This window comes from Mandrillus leucophaeus, unplaced genomic scaffold (assembly GCF_000951045.1).
Source record: "Mandrillus leucophaeus isolate KB7577 unplaced genomic scaffold, Mleu.le_1.0 Scaffold17, whole genome shotgun sequence".
In the NCBI taxonomy this organism is placed as follows: Eukaryota; Metazoa; Chordata; class Mammalia; order Primates; family Cercopithecidae; genus Mandrillus; species Mandrillus leucophaeus.
In genome coordinates this window covers 951,024-972,051 of record NW_012101698.1, presented here as the reverse complement: position 1 = coordinate 972,051, position 21,028 = coordinate 951,024, and the positions used below count along the sequence as shown (strand labels likewise).

The 21,028-nt window shown below is 39.3% G+C and overlaps 1 protein-coding gene across 2 annotated transcripts in view; it reads right to left on the bottom strand.

The window, feature by feature from the left end:
- NFAT5 (nuclear factor of activated T-cells 5, tonicity-responsive) overlaps positions 1 to 21,028 on the bottom strand; it is a 149,825-nt gene that overhangs the window by 20,661 nt on the left and 108,136 nt on the right. For both annotated transcript variants that reach the window (XM_011976699.1, XM_011976697.1), the window contains 4 exons: positions 19,509 to 19,681; positions 11,108 to 11,242; positions 10,931 to 10,983; positions 3,640 to 3,772 (listed from right to left, as the gene is read on the bottom strand). In XM_011976699.1, the coding sequence (XP_011832089.1) occupies positions 3,640 to 3,772; positions 10,931 to 10,983; positions 11,108 to 11,242; positions 19,509 to 19,681 (494 nt within the window). The remainder of the gene's footprint in view (positions 1 to 3,639; positions 3,773 to 10,930; positions 10,984 to 11,107; positions 11,243 to 19,508; positions 19,682 to 21,028) is intronic.

Genomic DNA, 21,028 nt, shown 5'->3' with positions numbered 1-21,028 from the left:
TAGAGACCAGCCTGGCCAACATGGTGAAACCCTGTGTCTACTAAAAATACAAAAATTAGGCAGGTGTGATGGTGGGCACCTGTAGTCCCAGCCACTTGGGAGGCTGTGGCAGGAGAATCGCCTGAATCTGGGAGGTGGAGGTTGCAGTGAGTCGAGATCGCGCCATTGCACTCTAGCCTGGGTGACAGAGCAAAATTCCATCTCAAAAGAAAAAAAAAAAAGGAAAACTGCGGGAAGGCTAATTAGCTGTATCACAGAGGCAGAAGCTAAGGCATTAGATTGTATTAGAAAGTTTGCATACCTTGTATTTCTTCAAACAAGGTTTTCTAAGAGTGATTGCTATCTGTAACATACAAAATATGTGGGGAAAAACTTGAAAGAGCAAACATATGGTAATGATTGCCTAAGAATGGCCAAAATTAGGCAATTAGTATAGCCTTTGAAGTAGAATAGTTAAAAGCTGTTTATTCAGCAATTTATCAAAGGGCAATTTTTAATAATTAGCATTTATCACTAAGAAATGAGGATTCTTAATGTTGATGCTAAGTACTTCAAAGTCCTGAAGTCTCTATAATTAATCAATAAAAACAAAGAAACAAGTGAAGACAAGAAAATCTCAGTGTTTTCAGGATAGCAAAACCTTTAAGGCTATTCCCTGACATAAACACCTTTCCCTTCCAACACAACTGATGCAGAAGCTCATCAGGAAAAAAATCCTATGTATTAATTATACCATCTCTCTTCTCATGTTTGTGCAAGCTCCTGCAAAACATTAAATGTCAATATTTAGTAACTAACAGTTACTAAAATGCTTTAACTATCATTAATTTTCTTTCCCCCCTTTTTCTTTTTGAGACAGAGTCTCACTCTGTCGCCCAGGCTGGAGTACAGTGGCGCGATCTCAGCTCACTGCAAACTCTGCCTCCCAGGTTCACACCATTCTCCTGCCTCAGCCTCCCGAGTAGTTGGGACTACAGGTGCCCACCACCAGGCCCGGCTAATTTTTTTGTATTGTTAGTAGAGACGGGGTTTCACCGTGTTAGCCAGGATGGTCTCAATTTCCTGACCTCGTGGTCCGCCTGCCTTGGCCTCCCAAAGTGCTGGGATTACAGGCGTGAGCCACTGTGCCCGGCCAACTATTAATTTTACATCAAATTTCCTTAGATGTTTGAAGCCTTCCTAGAAAGGAAACAATAAAATATTTGGTCTTTGAGAATAAGCCAATCTTCTTTCTCCTATTTTTGTTGAAGCCAGGATATTATTTCTAAACTTTGCCTTTTTGGTCCAAAGTTTTTACACATGATCTTTAATTCTGAGACAAATATCAAGGTTTTTTTAATTTGTTTGTTCTGTTTTTTGACAAAATCTCACTCTGTTGCCCACGCTAGACTACAGTGGCGTGATCTTGGCTCACTGCAATCTCCACCTCCTGGGTTCAAGAGATTCTCCTATCTCAGCCTCCCACATAGCTGGGTCAATAGGTGCCCACCATCACGCCTGGCTAATTTTTGTATTTTTAGTAGAAAGAGGGTTTCACCATTTTGGCCAGGCTGGTTTTGAATTCCTGGCCTTAAGTGATTCGCCTGCCCTGGCCTCCCAAAGTGCTAGAATTATAGGCGTGAGCCACCACTCCAGGCCTTCAAGAGGTATTTTAACAGTGCTGTACTGTGGCATACCTTTTGCAGCAAATTAGTAGAAAATAATGCTGCAAAATTCAGATATGATTAAAAATAAAATAGGCTGGGAGTGCTGGCTCACGCCTGTAATCCCAGCACTTTGAGAGGCTGAGGCGGGCAGATCACCTGAGGTCAAGAGTTTGAGACCAGCCTGGCCAACATGGCAAAACCCTGTCTCTACTAACAAAAATTAGCCATGCATGGTGGTGCATGCCTGTAGTGCCAGCTACTCATGAGAGGCTGAGGTAGGAGAATCGCTTGAACCTGGGATGCGGAGGTTGCAGTGACCTGGGATCACGCCACTGCACTCCATCCTGGGCAACACAAGACTCCATCTCAAAAAGGAAAGAAAATAGGAAATAGAAAAATTAAGTGATAGAAAGCAATTAACTTAAACTAGTTGTAATTCTGTCCTAGCTACTGTTTTCTTCACTTTTTGATGCCAGGGCTTTCTTTCTCTGTCACCTTTCTTTACCTTCTACCTCACTGGATCTTGAACTATATGGAAATAACATACTAATAAACTACAGATAGAGAAGAACTGCTAATTCTGAAGTATGCCTGAGACTGGATTGAACTGAACCAATGGTAAACATGGCAGAAGCCAAGCCTAGGTCAATGGAGCATGCAAAGAGTTTCCATTTCCAAAATGTTCTCCCCATTTCTGCCAAAAGGAGGCTTTTTTCTTTTTTCAGGCATCTAAATGAATGCAGGCAAACTTGTGAGACACTTCATAAACAGATATCTTCTAAACTTTTAACATTTTAGGGTCGGACGTGGTGGCTCACGCCTGTAATCCCAACACTTTGGGAGGCCAAGGCAGGCAGATCACAAGGTTAGGAATTTGAAAGCAGCCTGGCTAACACGGTGAAACAAGGAGAAACCCGTCTCTACTGAAAAAACAAAAATTAGCTGGGCATGGTAGTACACGCCTGTAGTCCCAGCTACTCGGGAGGCTGAGGCAGGAGAATAGCTTGAACCCAGGAGGCGGAGGTTGCAGTGAGCCAAGATCGCGCCACTGCACTCCAGCCTGGACGACAGAGCGAGACTCCGTCTCCTCCCCACCAAAAAAAAAAAAAAAATTAGCTCCTCTAATTTCTAAAATATCAGGTTTTTGTTTTGTTTTGTTTTCTGTTTTTGAGACAGTCTTGCTCTATCACCCAGGCTGGAGTGCAATGGCACAATCTCAGCTCACTGCAACCTGTACCTCCCGGGTTCAAGCAATTCTCCTTCCTCAGCCTCCCCAGTAGCTGGGATTACAGGCGCCTGTCACCATACCCAGCTAATTTTTTTGTGTGTATTTTTAGTAGAGACAGGGTTTTATCACGTTGGCAGCCTCGTCTCAAAACCCTGACCTCAAGTGATCCACCGGCCTCGGCCTCCCAAAGTGCTGAGATTATAGGCGTGAGTCACCGCACCCAGCCTAAAATACCATTTTAACACAACCACTTAAAGTTATATTTAAAATATTTATCAGGTATTATGGGGCAATATAGAAAGAAAAAAATATTTATTCACTATCAGTCTTTGATGAGATTTTTTATTTTATCACTTGTCACTCTAGTTTATCTCCTGTCTCAAAATGTACCCTATAAACCAGCCAAACTAAACTGTTAGCAATTTCCCAAAGTTGTCACTTTCATGTTTCTGCACATAAGTAGTAGTCAATGCATGGAAATTCTTATGGAGGAGTAACCTGTAAGATAGTTTCAGAGAATCTGACTTCAGAGCATTACTGGCTTTTATTATTATAATGTAAGGTAGAAATGATTCCTTAACATAAGAGTAAAAGCAGTATTTGGTGGCTGTCTTCTTAGAAAATAATGCCATTTCCAAAATAAACTAACATTAATTCATCTTAGTGAGCAACTTTCTTTTTGAGATGGCCAGTCTTCTTCATATTCTTTCAAAAAACTGGAAATTAACTATTCGTTTTAGTTCTGAATTTTTCATTTTGACATACCTGGGTCTGGAGTGTAAGTGAATGGTTGAACATCATGAGATCTTCCAGCGTTCGTCACTACATATATTCCCACTGACACAGGCAAAGTTATATGTTGGTCATGATAGGGGGGAACCTTCACAATAAGATGATTCTAATGTAAAGAAAAGTACACGAGTTGGAAAAGAAGCAACACTTACATTTAAAATTTTTTAATTAAGTATATTTCCTGTTAGCTGTAAAGTTTAAAAAGTGATTAAAATAAAATAATCTATTTTAAAGCTCAGGTTCACAGGCATCAGAATATTAATCTTAACACTGCTTTAAAGGTAAAATCCAAGTGTTTTACAATGGCTTACAAGGTCAAGATCCCTGCCCTGTCAACTTCATCTCATTCCTCCTCTTCTAGTTCACTATACTGTAGCCACACTGACCTCAGTCCCTTCTTTTAACATGCTAAACTCAGTTTTACCTCAGATTCTCTATACTTGCTATTCTCTTCAACTGCAATATTCTTTCTTCACCTCCTCAAATGGTGAGTTCCTAACCCATTATCAGGTCAGATACAAATGTCACCTCAGAGAAGCCTTCCCTGATCATTCTATTTAAAGCAAAACCCTTCCCCAACCTTATAATATAATATTGTTTATCTCCATAACAGCACTTATCATCACCCCTGAAATTACCCTATTTGCTTGTTTTTTGGTCTCTCTCCAAACACAAGAATGTAAGCTCCATGAGGATCTAGGTTGTTTTGTTCTTCACTCTGTCTCACTTGTAAAGAATAGTATCTTACATAAGGTACATACTGAATAAAAGAATGAATACATTATTAGAAAAAAATATGCCCACCAAGGGCAAAGTCAGTTACCATATGTTCTGTACAACCTCAATGTGAGATGTATTTCACAATGCAGTTCGCTACTCCTAACAACATAATTCTCATTTTAAGTCAAACTGGATTCAGTTTATCCACATCTCAGTAAACCAAAGATGTTTTTAGTTGCAATAGTGGCGGAAGCATTCTTATAAGAGAAAGGTAGAGTTCTTAATGTTTCACCAGTACTTAACTCAAGGGGACTATATCTTCTTAGAGGGTAATATGAGCCATATTTGACTTTTTTTCTTCTTCCCTAGTACATTATTATAATGGTAGGGGATATCATAGGGCAGTGATTATGCTTTTTTACTAATGATCTGATTTGTAGGAGGCCGAAGCTGACAGCTGAGGGTGATATGAGTTTGATGACATTTAAAATTTAGTTAGACTATATAGTTTGTTGACTCAGTTGAATAGAAAACATGGGACAAATTAGATCAAGGTCAAGGTTTCCATTTCTGAGAATTTAATTTGTTTCTGAGCCATCTTAAAACACTCTCTGAAATACAGTCACATTACAAATAAAGAACTAGGCCGGGCGCAGTGGCTCACGCCTGTAATCCCAATACTTTGGGACGCCGAGGTGGGCAGATCACCTGAGGTCAGGAGTTCGAGACCAGCCTGGCCAACATGGCGAAACTCCATCTCTACTAAAAATACAAAAAATAAGCCAGCTGTGGTAGCACACACCTGTAATCCCAGCTACTCGGGAGGCTGAGGCAGAAGAATCGCTTGAACCCGGAGGGTGGAGGTTGCAGTGAGCCAAGATCGCACCATTGCACTCCAGCTTAGGCAACAAAAGCGAAACTCCGTCTCAAAATAAATAAATAATAAACAGAACTAGCTGGGAGGCTGAGGTGGGCGGATCACCTGAGGTCAGGAGTTTGAGACCAGCCTGACCAACATGGGGAAACCCCATCTCTACTAAAAATACAAAATTAGCCCGGCGTGGTGGCACAGGCCTGTAATCCCAGCTACTCAGGAGACTGAGGCAGGACAATCACTTGAACCCAGGAGGTAGAGGTTGCGGTGAGACAAGAGTGCGTCATTGCACTCCAGCCTGGGCAACAAGAGCATAACTCTGTCTCTAAAAAAAAAAAAAAAGAACTAGCTTCTAATTTACGGCATTAACAGAATGCCTCCTAAGTTAGCCATCTAGAAAAAACCACATTTTTTTCAACGAGGTGGAAAAACATGTACAAATATGCATACATCCACAGTTATGAAGCAGGAGCTAAATCTGAATACATACAAGGTCATAAAAAAATGCACTGGTATTGATCCAACTTCTAAGAAACAGAGTTACTGAATCTTGTCTACCCTCATTTTTACTCTGTTGTTTAAACACTACAACTATGTCACAGAAACAGTCTACCTAGAGTTAAGGAGATGGGTGAAGGAAGAGCCTGTGAGAGCTTCCACTCTTAAAATTATTTGGCAAACTCCATAATTCAAATTATTCTTTTGAATAAAAACTTGTTTCTTGGCAATTAGTAACAGGATTAGTGTCTACAGATCAGATGCATATTTTATCAAAATACTTTTACTCTACTTGCTTTGGAGAGCACATTTAAGTAAAACTGATTTTGAAAGCTTTAAAAAACCAAATGAACCTATTTTGCTGCTAATTCTTCAAACTTCCTCAATCTGAATCTAGAAATTCTACAACTGATCTGAATTAAAAATTCAGTAAACTGTGACTAGTGATCAAAAGTTATTTTTAATACCCTCTCATAAATTAGAATCAATTAAATATCACTGAGCTAGGAATACAATACATACAAAACATACAAAAGGTTGGGAGGCCTTGGGAGCAGGTATAATGCTCTTCGGGATAAAAAGAGGAAAATAATTGAATTTTAATTTCTTAGAAAAATCTGCTTAGATTCAAAATAGCTTTTTCCCTAGCAGATAATCTTTTTCAGAGTGTACCAGCAATGGTGCTAGATATCTTTGATTCTTCTATAAGATACTTTTTCTTTTGTCACATTAATTTTACAGTTGGGAATATATATAATTAGACTATCTACAATTAGACTTAACCAAAGACCCATTACAAAATTACTCTTAGAACCAATTTGAACAACATAACCTCCAAGTTTTCACATCTTTGTTTAGTTGTTCCCACAGATTCTTCTGAGGATCTTTTTTTTGTACTTCTTTCAAGAATTTTCTTTCCACATTTATACCATCTTCCCTTGAGCTATCCTTTTATGTATATTTGTATATATAGATTGAATATCCCTTTATATACATATTTTAATAGGTAATCAATGTTATATATAACTCATCTAAAAAGGGAATAGATATAATGAACGACCATGTACCCATCACATTTGGTATACATGAGCACGAGGTATACTATGGACCACAAATATTGAACAAAGAATTGTTTTCCCAGATTTCATTAGTCTCAATATTTATAATACTTTTTTTATATATATATATTTTTTGAGATGGAGTTTCACTCCTGTAGCCCAGGCTGTAGTGCAATGGCGTGATCTCAGCTCACTGCAGCCTCCGCCTCCTGAGTTCAAGTGATTCTGTTGCCTCAGCCTCCTAAGTAGCTGGGATTACAGGCATATGCCACTACACCCAGCAAATTTTTGTATTTTTAGTAGAGACGGGGTTTCACCACATTGTCTAGGCTGGTCGCGAACTCCTGACCTCAGGTGATCCACCTGGCTCGGCCTCCCAAACTGCCGGGATTACAGGCATGAGCCATGTGCCTGGCAATACTTATAATATTGTAACAGAAAAAGTGTAATACCTGACGAATTGATTTTGGGTTTGCAACTGAATGGCTATTACAATCTTTCATAATTGCAATTTGTGAAATTATCTTTCAAAGGTCTTTTCTACTATACCATCTGCTGGGTATTTTTAAATATTGTAGAGATTCCCTTTCAGCCTTTTTTGTGTAGGTCTAATATTTCTTTACTGATCACATCCGAAGTGTCTTTTCTTTTTTCTGTTTGAGACAGGGTCTCACTGTCACCCAGGTGGAAGTGCAGTGGTGGAATCAGGGCTCACTGCAGCCTCAACTTCCTGGGCTCGAGTGATTCTCCGACCTCAAGTGATTCTCCGACCTCAGCCTCCCAAGTAGCTGGAACTATAGGCATGTGCCACCATGCCTGGCTATGTTTTAAATTTTTTGTAGAGATAGGATCTCACTATGTTGCCCAGGCTGGTCTTAAACTCCCAGCTTCAAGCAATCCTCCTGCCTCTACCTCCCAAAGTGCTGGGATTATAGGTATGAGTCACCACGCCCAGCCTCAACACATTTTCTTCCCCCTAAATGTTTACTTTGTGGGTTTTCTTCCTTTAATATAATCTCTAGAATCAATTCTCTAGGATCTCAGCTCTGATTCTACTCAAAGAAAAGGCTTCCAAGAAAACCCCTTTAGAAAAAAAAAAAAAAACCCTCTCTCTGAAAAAGATAAAAATGAACAAAACCACAGAATTAATGACAGATTATATTATGATTTAGTTTGTTTACATACTTGCTTGCAAAAACCCCAGGACCTCTAGATATAGTCACCAAATAAGGATATAATTCCTTTCCATTCCACCACATGTCTTATTTATTATTATTACTAGTCTTTAATCTACCGTAGTTGGCATAACTGCCCTGAAAAAAAGTGTTTTAAAAATATAACTACCCCATGCCTCAAAGGGAAAGAGAGAGAGAGAAAGCAAAACGGAGGTAGGGAGGGAGGATAACTTATGAATATAAAGTTCTATACAAAATAGCAAGTTAATACTATAATTTGTTGGGGCTATTTCATTGATATTTTGTATAATTTATAAGGCAAGTCTCTCAATCTCCAGAAATAGCCTCCTTATCTATAAATCTTTATCATAAGAATGACAATCATAATAGAGCATTACGAGCAAGGGAGTCTACATTAATCTAACCAATTTGTCAAGAAACAAAACATGTCCATAGCATACAAAAGTACTGCATGAATAAATTAAGTTTCAGTTAGGATTAAAACTCTAGATATTTAAAGACCTGGCTGAAATTAGGGTTTGAAGTATCGTCAGAAAGAACAAATGAACCTTACTTAGACCACACAGTCACCCATCTTTTTCTTCAAGGTGAATAAAATGAACTAACAAGTTTTTCTTGTGTATCTATTAAGTGTTTGGTATTACAAGGAACACAGAAGAATTATAATACATTGCCTCTAACCTCCAGGAGTACTCCAGAGGAAGCTATTGTTGGTTCATGGGAGTGGAGATGGTCTGATCAAATAATATAAGAAATAATAAAATGTTAGAGTCAGAGGAGTCTCAAATAATCTAATGAAAGCACTTATCTTACAGATCAGAAAACTGGGGCACAAAAGTGATTTGTCTTACTTAGTTAACACAGATTGCTAATGACAAAGCAGGTATTAGAACTTCAATTAAGACTAGTCTGACAGTAAACCCTAGGAGATATTGCCCAATGGTCTGTGTGACAAAGGAATGTTTGTTAAGTCCCACTATCTCTTTTCCACAACATGTAGTAGCATAAGGCCAGAGGAAAACTTGCCACATAGCATTTGTCTAGGTATATAGGAATCTCCACACTATACGATATTGTGTAGGAAATAATTAACTTTACCCAGAGAGAGTTCTGGTCTTTACCTTTGGCTGCTAGGAGGTAATCTCTAGGTTCCTGCAATGTCTTGTGTGACAGTGGTATTTACTTGAGAGCTTTGGTCACTGGACAGTCTAACAATGTAATTTATAACAGGCTTTGGAACACACCATATCAATTCCAACCTCGTAGTGAAGACCAAAGGTCAGCTGCATGGGCAGTATATAATCAGGTGTGAAATAATAACTCGGGACACCAAAGGCTCGGGTGAGCTTCCTTGGCTGGTAATTCTCTAAGTATTGTTATTATCACACATTGCTATGCCAATATGGTAATGCCTTTCTGAGGATGACAGAAGGTTGGTGCCTGGGACACTCCTAGACCTTGTGTTATGCATCTTTCCCTTTAGCTGATTCTGATTTCTACCCTTTTGTTGTAAAACTATAGGCACTAGGCTGGGCGCAGTGGTTCATGCCTGTAATCCCAGCACTTTGGAGAGGCCGAGGCAGGCGGATCACAAGGTCAGGAGATGGAGACCATCCTGGCCAATATGGTGAAACCCCGTCTCTTCTAAAAATAAAAAAATTAGCTGGACATGGTGGCACGTGCCTGTAGTCCCAGCTACTCAGGAGGCTGAGACAGGAGAATCACTTGAACCAGGGAGTCGGAGGTTGCAATGAGCCGAAATCGTGCCACTGTACGCCAGCCTGGCGACACAGCAAGACGCTGTCTCAAAATAAAACAAACAAACAAACAAACAAACAAAAAAAAACGATAGGCACTAACTATAGCACTTTCCAGAGTTCTGTGAATTGTTCTAGGAAGTTATCAAATCCAAGGGGACGGTGGGAAAACCACTGTTTGAGCCACTTGTTCAAAAAAAGAGGGTGGCCTGGGGACCTTTGAACTTGTGTCTGGTATATGAAGTGGGAGCAGTCTTGGCTGTGCCCGGAGCCTTGAGTCTAGCAAAATATTGGATATATGTTTTAAATTTTATTAGGTTTTTAAAAATACACAAAGGAATAAAAAGTAAATTTTAAAACGACAAGGAAATTATAAACTTTTTGGATAAAGTGGCTATAGATTGTCCAAGTTTTGCCTCTTCTATTTTTCTACCTTCCTTCATGTGTTCTTTTCTTTCCCCATCAGCTTCTTACACTAAATTTTAGGCTTTGGGTAATTGACACATTAGCTTGTTCCTGTTTCTCTCTTCTCTGTCTGTCTTCGGTCTATACCTGTACATACTACTACCTCTTCTGCATGTGCCCTTCTAACTTGCTTATAAATTTGGCCTTCTGTTAGTCTCAGTCTCAGTTTCTATGGGTTTGTTCCTGTCTACTCTAAATACTAATTCCTAAGTCAGGTCTTGATCCTTGTTTTCAAGTTTTCATTGTTATTTGGAAAACAATACATGGTGAGGTCCTACAAATACGGACTCTTTAATATTAGTGTGATGAGTGCTTCTAAACCCAAGAATGTTTAACAATCGTGAAGCACCTGAAACATAACAGATTCTCAAAATACTGGTTTCCCTTTTATTTAACTATATAGTAGATTAAGATTACGCAAATCCTCAGAGAAAATAAATATCAGGAAATAAATATTTTGTTTATTAACAACGGAAACATTTGCTAATGCTCAACTTTTTAAAATAGAGGTGGTCATTTTTAGCATTAGGAAAAAAATTCTAATTCAGTTAAAGAAACTCAAGAAAGAAACTTTAAATGATTCACATCAACCCCACAAGAAGAAGAAATTTAATCTACTGATTCAGGAAAATTTCAGAACAAAACTGAATTGCTCAGAGAGTGAACAACCAAATTATAAAAAAGCTTAAATTATACCTGATGAAATAATTCCATGTCAATTTCAGCTTCTGACTTCCAAGAGTTTTCATCTGATTGAAATAAAAATAGTGATTTATTAAATTTTTGAACTTTTTTTTACTCTGTAGCTATGACTATATCCATATAACAAAGTGAAAACATGCAAATATCTGTACCACAAATATGCGTACTTACCAGAAACATTTTCTTGGAAAATAACTTTAGTTCCTTTCAGAAAGTTCTTGCCGATTAAAAACACTTCTTCTTCTCCTTTCACTGAACAGCTATGCAAGCTTTTCTTCAAGATTTCTGGCACTCCTGCTGGCTGAGCTGTGGAGATACATATGCATTCTATAACAAGAACCACCACAAGTTATTTCTTACTTAAAATCAACCTGCAGTCATCCAGTTCTATGAGTTGTCTTTTTTGAAAGAGGGGTAGTAAATATTTTTACAGTAACACAATTATCTGGAAAGGCTATAATTCTAGCTCCACTGACATCAGGCTTGGCCACGTGACTGGTTTGGATAATCAAATATGAACTGAAGTAATGTGCCAAGTCCAGGTAAAAGCTTTGAGAGCCATCACATGGTTTTACCAACTCGGTTATTGTAAGCCACACTGAGTTTTGTTCTGTTGTCTTTTTTTAAATTGTGTGTTATCGCAGTATCATTTAGCCCTCAGCTATTGATACAAACAAGTATCCCGTCTTTGTTAAACACAAACTGAGCATCCCTAATCCAAAAATCTAAATTTTTTTTTTTTTTTTGAGACACCCAGGCTAGAGTGCAGAGGCATGCTCTCGACTCACTGCAACCTCCACCTCCTGGGCTCAAGCAATTCTCCTGCCTCAGCCTCCTGAGTAGCTAGGATTACAGGCGCACACCACCATGCCCAGCTAATTTTTGTATTTTTAGTAGAGACGGGATTTCACCATGTTGGTCAGGCTGGTCTCGAATTTTTAACCTTGTGATCCACCCACCTTGGCCTCCCGAAGTGCTGGGATTCAGGCATAAGCCACCATGCCCAGCCAAAAATCTAAAATCTTAAATGCTCTAAAATCCAAAACTTTTTGAGTGTCAATACAATGCTCAAAAATGTATACACCTGGGCCAGGTGCAGTGGTTCATACCTGTAATCCCAGCACTTTGGGAGGCTAAGGATGGAGGATCACTTGAGCCCAGAAGTCCGAGACCAGCCTGGGCAATAGTGAGACCTTGTCTCTACAAAAAAAAAATCAAAAAAATTAGCTGGGCATGGTAGCATGCACATGTAATTTCCAGCTACTTAGGAGGCTGAAGTGGGAGGATCACTTAAACCCCGGAGGTCAAGGCTGCAGAGAGTCATGATTGCACCACTGTTAAGTACTTATGTGTGAAGAGGTATAAGAAAAGGATTGCTTACTGGTAGCATATAAATTCAGAGTCAGGTGAAACCCCGTTTCTACTAAAAATACAAAAAATTAGCTGGGTGTGACGGTAGGCACCTGTAATCCCAGCTACTTGGGAGGCTGAGGCAGGAGAATCTCTTGAACCCGGGAGGTGGAGGTTGCTGTGAGCCAAGATCGTGCCACTGCACTCTTGGTGACAGAGCAAGACTCCATCTCAAAAAATATAAAAGCAAACAAATAAAAATAAATTCAGAGTCAGGAATGATGGTGATGCCAAACAGGTTATTTACAAAGATTGTTTACAAAGGTGGCTGGAACACTGTCACCTTTGCTTTTTGAAACTTTGATGCACAAAATTATTTAAAATATTATATAAAATTACTTTCAAGCTATGTGTATAGGTGCATATGAAACATAAATGAATTATGTGTTTATACTTGGGTCCCATTCCCATGAAACCTCATTATGTATATGCACAGAAATTCAAAGTCCAAAGAAATTCAAAACCTGAAACACTTCGGGTCCTAAGCATTTCAGATAAGAGATACTTAACCTGTTTGTATATGCTAAATGACATTTTCAACAATGCTGGGGAGTTTAAAAGAAATTGTGAATGTATAAACAAATACACTGGCCGGGTGAGTTGGCTCACACCTGTAATCCCAATACTTTGGGAGGCCAAGCGGGGGCGGATCACCTGAGGTCAGGAGGTCGAGACCAGCCTGGCCAACATGGTGAAACCCCATGTCTACTAAAAATACAAAAAATTAGCTGGGTGTGCTGGCGCATGCTTGTAATACCAGCTACTCGGGAGGCCAAGGCAGGAGAATCGGTTGAACCCAAGAGGCAGAGGTTGCAGTGACCCGAGATTGCACCACTGCACCCCAGCCTGGGCAACAAAAGTGAAACCCTGTCTAAAAAAAGAAATAAACAAAAAATAAAAATACAAAAAACAAGTATTTTCTAGAACCTACAAGGTTAATGTGTGAACAGAATGGAAAGGGTCATTGGTCATACACTGACAATTATATACCCTAATAAATGAAGAATTAACTAAATCAGTTTATTTAACGTAACTTTCTGGAGTAACAGGAAACAGATACTTGGTTTTTAAAAACATTCCAGAAACATATGGTATATATTGTTCTGATAAGAAAATAAAAGGTACAAAATTACATTAATATGTTGTATTACCACAATGAAATGTAAAGCGTATAACCTTTCCCTCCATTTTCAAATACTGTGTGGAAATTCCACTTCACTTATTACTGGTAAAACTTTTTCCCGTATCTCATTTTTTTCATTTATGTGTTAAAGGCATAAGATGGCCAAATGAGGCCCCAAAGGTTTAGAATATATTTGTCTTCTACATATTTGTATTTACATTACAGAAAGAACTAGTCTGTTACTTTCAAGATAATTTAGCTTTTGGCCTTTTAAAAGGTCCTTTCTTTAAAGTTTACGAGATGGGTCCCCGACAGATGCCATACTAAACTGAACTGAAGTCAAGATTATTTAAGCACTAACTTTTATTTTTAAGTTATTTATTTATTTATTTATTTATTTGAGATGGAGTTTTGCTCTTGTTGCCCAGGCTGGAGTGCAATGGTGCAGTCTTGGCTCACCAGAACCTCCATCTCCCAGGTTCAAGCAATTCTCCTGCCTCATCCTCCCGAGTAGCTGGGATTACAGGCATGCACCACCACGCCCGGCGAACTGTATTTTTAGTAGAGATGGGTTTTCTCCATGTTGGTCAGGCTGGTCTCAATCTCCAGATCTCAGGTGATATGCCCACCTCGGCCTCCCAAAGTGCTGGGATTACAGGCGTGAGCCACTGCGCCCTGTCAAGTTATTTACAAGCTGACTCTTGAAAGGGATAATGCTTAAAAATTAGAACACATAAAAAAGCAACCACCTTTTTGGTATTATAAAAGCTGTGTACTTTTAGATGCTTTTCAACTAGCAGTCTTAAAAATAAAGTTGAGGCCGAACGCGGTGGCTCACTCCTGTAATCCCAGCACCCTGAGAGGCCGAGGCAGATGGATCATGAGGTCAGGAGATCGAGACCATCCTGGCTAACACGGTGGAACCCCGTCTCTATTAAAAATACAAAAAATTAGCCGGGCGTGGTGGTGCCTGTAGTCCCAGCTACTAGGGAGGCTGAGGCAGGAGAATGGTGTGAACCGGGAGGCAGAGGTTGCAGTAAGCTGGGACTGCCACTGTACTCCATCCAGCCTGGGCGACAGAACAAGACTCTGTCTCAAAATAAATAAATAATAAATAAATAAAGTTGAAAAAAATAACGAATATCTAAATACTGAAAAATAAGTAAGCAAATATTTCAATCCATCAAGAGAATAAATAAAGCTTTGTAATAATGTTTAGTAGAAGGACATATTTAATAGAAAATTTTAGAGTACAAAGCCTACATCTGTTTATGTGTATTACTAATCCTGTCCAAAATTTTAAGAGAGGGATAGTTTACTTAACAACACCATCCTTTCCCCACAGCTGTGGGATAGGTAGAAATAGGGGAAGTAGAAAATTCTTAAATTCCAAGTCATATTTAATTTAGTAAGCATAAGATAAAAGCTAATATATATTACATGTAAGAAAGCCATGATTAATTTTGTCCTATTAAAAACTACTATAGAAGGGTAGATATGAAAATTTTTTCTTTTTTCTTTTTTCTTTTGTAGAGACAGGATCAACAAGACCTCACTCTGTTGCCCAGGCTGGAGTGCAGTGGTGCCACCATAGCTCACCGTATCCTTGAACTCTTGGGCTCAAATAATCCTCCCATCATAGCCTCTCAAGTAGCTGGGTCTACAGGCGCATGCCACCATGCCCAGCAAATTCAAAACATTTGTTTTTTGTGGAGATGGGCTCTTGCTATGTTGCCCTTGCTGGTTTCAAACTCCTGGCTTCAAGCAATCCTCCTACTTTGCCCTCCCAAAGTGCAGGGATTATAGGCGTGTACAACGGCACCTGGCCTTTTTTTTCTCTTTTTTTTTTTTTTAAAGACATGGGTTTGCCGGGCCGGTGGCTCACGCCTGTAATCCCAGCACTTTGGGAGGCCGAGGCGGGCGGATCACGAGGTCAGGAGATCGAGACCATCCTGGCTAACACGGTGAAACCCTGTCTCTACTAAAAATACAAAAAATTAGCCAGGCGTGGTGGTGCGTGCCTGTAGTCCCAGCTACTCGGAGGCTGAGGCAGGAGAATGGCGTGAACACAGGAGGCAGAGCTTGCAGTGAGCCAAGATGGTGCCACTGCACTCCAGCCTGGGCGACAAAGCGAGACTCCGTCTCAAAAAAAAAAAAAAAAGACATGGGTTTGAATCCCAGGCTGGATTTAAACTCCTGGGCTCGAGTGATTCTCCTTCCTCAGCCTCCCAAGTAGCTGGGACTACAGCTGTGTGCCACTGCACCCGGCTGAAAATTGATATTCTTAATTTGATATAACATAACAAAATAATACAAACATACATACCAAAACAAAAAACATATACACCTATATTTTCTGGAGAACATGAAAGATGTTAAGAATGTAAAAAGGGATGATCTATCCCCTTAAAAACAAACAAAAAGACAAAGGATCCAATGGCCACTGTTAAAGCAATAATTAGAAGTAATTTTTTTAAAGCCACAAGGCACTGCATGAATCCTGATATTACAAATTCTTTCCACTGAGTGTCTACAGAAGGAAGATCAAGTATCTGTTTCCTTTTCTCCCTTCCAACTGTGTCACCTTTTGGCCCCTTTCCTTTTCTACCTCTGTCTCTTCCTGTTTCCTTCTATCTCCCATTCCAATCCCAACTCTTCGCACTAACCAATTTCCTTTTTACCTCTCATTTTACTGCAACTGCTTAAACCTGCCGAAAAGTTTATATTCATGGAAATAAACACAAGCCAGAAACTTATAATGGAACAAACATTTTAATTTTTTTAGATAAAAATATTTTTGGGGTTCTGTGTTTTACTGTGTATCATTTTTATGTTTATTCTTCTTTTCCTCCCATATCCAGCTCTCAAAGCCTAAGTTCAAGCATCAAGTTTCCTAAGTGGTCAGGATAAAATTCAAATTATTTTGCTGAACACACAAGTCACTTTATGAAAGAGGTGTTGCCTACCTCTGTAACCTCAAATCTTACCACTTCATCATGTATATCTTTCTGTTCCAATCACATCAAACTCTTTTTATTTCCCCCAAAAGGATCATACCCTTTCAGGGAGCATATTTATATACGAATCCTTCTGCCCAGAATGACTATAGAAGGGCAGATATGAAAATTTTTCAAGTAAATCCCATTTTACTTGTTTTACTTCTAATTGTGTTTTAAGACAAGACAGAACAAGTTCTACCATCTCTGAGCAGTCTGAATTAGATGCTCTTACTATATTTCCACTGTACTTTAGTCACACAGCTACTGTGCAGTATAGCATCTTTATATAACTATATAATATAATTGGAAGCTTATATAATTTTTATATACAATTAAAAAAAAAGAGAGACAGGGTCTTGCTTTGTTCCCCAAGCTAATCTCAAACTCCTGGGCTCAAGCGACCCTCCTGCCTTGGCCTCCCAAAGTGCTCTCATTACAGGTGTGAGCTACCATGCCTGGACTATATACAATTTTATATACACATATATGGAAGTTAATATAATTTTATAGTAAAATTAGACATTTGCTTGCCTGTTTTTTCCCCTAGCCTGCTAAACTGTAAGCTCCTCAAACTATCATCTTTAATTTCAGAGTTAAGCACACTGTAATTATCCATTGAATTAACTATGAAGCTTTCCAAAAACAAACCATCAATTGGCAAGTCTTTTTGTTTGTTGTAATGCACTACAGGTGACTCTAACCTACACCCAGAACTGAGAACCACTGCATTTAATTTATGTTGACTAAATGAGTGACTGAATGAGCAATGAGGCATATTTTGTTATCAGAACACATTACCGTTTCCCTGAACTAAACTGTAGCCTCCAGTAATTATAACTGTTAAAAAAAAAAAGTAGGCTAGAAACAATAAATTAAAAAATTTTTTAAAAAGCGCTCATCTGAACAATTTCCCTTTTTCGTTTTTTAGAGACAGGGTCTCTTGTACAGGCTGGAGTGCAGTGGTGTGATGACAGCTCACTGCTATCTCAAAACCCCTGGGCTCAATGATCTTTCTGCCTCAGCCTCTTCAGTAGCTGGCACTACAGGCACATGCTACCATGCCTGGCTTTTTTTTTTTTTTAATTTTTGTAGAGACAGGGTCTCTCATTATGTTGTTTAGTACACTTCCATTATAAGTTTCTGGCTTGTGTTAGTTTCCATAAATATAAACTTTCTGGCAGGTTTAAACAGCTGGAGTAAAATGAGAGGTGAAAACAAAGTTGGTTAGTAAGAAGAGCTGGGATTGGAATGGGAGACAGAAGGAAACAGGAAGAGAGATCAGCCCGGGCTGGTCTCAAACTCCTGGCCTCAAGCAATCCTCCTGCCTTGGCCTCTCAAAGTGCTGATATTACAGGCATGAGCCACCACACTCAGCCTTATTCTTAGGAAAAAAAAAAAAAAAGGGGGTTGGGGGAATGCTAGAGAACGATGGGTGGATCATTTGAGGTCAGGAGTTCAAGACCAGCCTGGCCAACATGGTGAAAACCCATCTCTACTAAAAATACAAAAAAAATTTAGCTGGGCAAGGTGGCACACGCCTGTAATCCCAGCTACTCAGTAGGCTGTGGTAAGAGGACTGCTTGAACCTAGGAGGCGGAGGTTAGGTCTCACTATGTTGCCCAGCCTAGTTTCAAATTCCTGGCCACAAGCAATCCTTCCACTTCAGCTTCCCAAAGTGCTGGGATTACAGGGGTAAGCCACTGTGCCTGGCCTTGAACAACTTCACTGCCTGCCAAATTTGCTGACTGATCTTATTAATATAAACATTTTTAGTAATATATCATATATTGTTTTAAAAAATAGGTCAAATAGGCCAAGCGCAGTGGCTCACGCCTGTAATCTCAGCACTTTGGGAGGCCGAGGTGGATCGTTTGAGGTCAGGAGTTCAAGACCAGCCTGGCCAACGTGGTGAAACCCCATCTCTACTAAAAATACAAAAATTAGCCAGGTGGTAGTGGCACACACCTGTAATCCCAGTTACTCGGGAGGTTGAGGCAGGAGAATTGCTTGAGCCTGGGAGGTGGAGGTTGCCGTGAGCCAAGATCGCACCATTGCACTCCAGCCTGGGCAACAAGCGAAACTCGGTCTCAAAAAAGAAAAAAAAAAAAAAAAAAAGAGAGAGAGAGAGAAATGTGAAAAGGAAAAATTTTCCTATTTATTACTTGTAACAATAATCATTAGAGAGAAACTACAATTATGGTGAGACATATATAACAACATAATTGAATTTACACACACAAACACACACACATCATTTTCTGTCCATGCCAAGGTTAGTGATAAGAATTGAATTTCCCACTCCCAACACTATACTATACTATTATAATTAGTAATCAAAACTTCTGCCATGTTGTTATTCGCAAAGTCCTCCTTACCTTACTCATGTTCTAACACAGAACAGTTAGAACCATAGCAATTTACCACACAGTGAAGATGTTTAGAAAACGCTTTCGTTTTGTAATTTACTTCTGATAACCAGCTCAAATTACTTTTTTTTTTGAGACAGTCACAGTCTGCCGCCCAGGTTGGAATGCAAAGGCATGCTCAAGGCTCACTGCAGCCTTGACCTCCTGGGTCTCAAGTGATGCTCTTGCCTCATCTTCCCGAGTAGCTGAAACTACAGGCACAAGTCATCACACCCAACTTACTATATATGTTTTTTTTATTTTGTAGAGACAGGGTTTTCACTACATTGCCCAGGCTGGTCTTAAACTCTTGGGCTGAAGTGATCCTCCCACCTTTGCCTCCCAAAGTGCTGGGATTACAGGTGTGAGCCACCATACCTGGCCCAAATTACTTTTTAAATCAGCATATTATGATAATAGGAAACTACAAAATGCTCCACATCTTTTGAATTGTATCCCAATTATTCATCTCTAATTTGGTCTAGAAAATCTGACTACTGCTTTTAAAATATTTCAAATTTTGCATGATCACAAGCCGGAGTATGTGAAATATCTAAAATTTAGAGATGTCTAAAAGATTAACAGAAAATGAAAGAAACTCCATATGTTTAGTATCTCCATATCTTCTTACTTACTACACAAAATTGGAGAAGAGGGTGTTTGCAGTGTCAAAGTGGAGCCATCTTTCCTCGTGATATTAACTCGAAAAACCAATCTGGCACGAGTGCTTTTTTTCTTGGAACCAGCAATTCCTATTCTGGCTTCAACATCAGCATTCCTCAATTTCAATATCCCTACGCAGTCCACCCTAATACAGAAAAAAATATATAAAGGGACATTTTGTTGTATAAATAGTGTAAAGCTCTTAATCAACAAGTTTGTTTTTTAAAATTTTGCTTATCTATTAATTCTGTGAATATGTAATAAAGTTACAAAGTTCCAAGTTCAAAACTACAAAAGGGTAAATTCTAAACATTCACTGTTCCTAATCCTGTCAATCTTTTGTTTATAATAATAAAGAAAAAGTAAAAAAAAAAATCACTATTTTAAAATCTGAACATAAGTAATGGCTTATAAGAGACCTTTTTTTTTTTTTTGAGATGGAGTCTCACTGTCACCCAGGCTGGAGAGACTGGAGTGCAGTCGTATGATCTCAGCTTACTGCAACCTCTGTCTCCTGGGTTCCAGGGATTCTCCTGCCTCAGCCTCCTGAGTAGCTGGGATTACAGGTGGCCGCCACCATGCCCAGCTATTTTTTGTATTTTTAGTAAAGATGGGGTTACACCATGTTGGCCAGGTTGGTCTTGAACTCCTGTCCTCAAGTGATCTGCCCACCTTGGCCTCCCAAAGTGCTGGGATTACAGGCATGAGCTACCACACCTGGCCAGAGACCATTTAAAAAAAAAAAAATTTAGCCTCTTTCTTTACAGAGCTAATTCTGAAAACAGCGAAAATGGATTTTACTTTTAAAAACTTAGTAGCTGCCTCCAGAAGGATGGAATATTAGACAGCCACTAAGAAGTATGTTACCACATTGAATGATATGTGAAAAATGCTCATGATATGTTAAGTAAAAAGCAGATTACAAAACAATGGGTACACTATTTTTTCAATTTTGCCCAAAAAAGACTGGGAAGACACACATTAAAATAGTGGTTATTTCCAGGAAGTTGGTTTTTATTTATTTATATTTATTTTATTTTTTTGAGACAGAGTCTCGCTGTGTCACCCAGGTCTGAGTGCAATGGCGCTACCTCAGCTCACTATAACCTCTGCCTCCTCAGTTCAGGTAATTCTCATGCCTCAGCCTCCTGAGTAGCTGGGATTACAGGCATGCACCATTACCCCAGCTCACTTTTGTACTTTTAGTAGAGCCAGAGTCTTACTATGTTGCCCAGGTTGGTCTCAAAGTCCTGGCTCAAGAGATCCATCCACCTCAGCCTCCCAAAGTGTTGGGATTATAAGCATGAGCCACTGTGCCAGGCCGGAAGTTGGTTTTTAAAGGGCATGTTTTTAGCTTTTTATTACCCTGTGTTTTCAACTTTTTTTTTTTTTTTTTTTTTTTTTGAGACAGACTTTCCCTCTTGTTGCCCAGGCTGGAGTGCAATGGTGCAATCTCAGCTCACTGCAGCCTCTGCCTCCAGGGTTCCAGCGA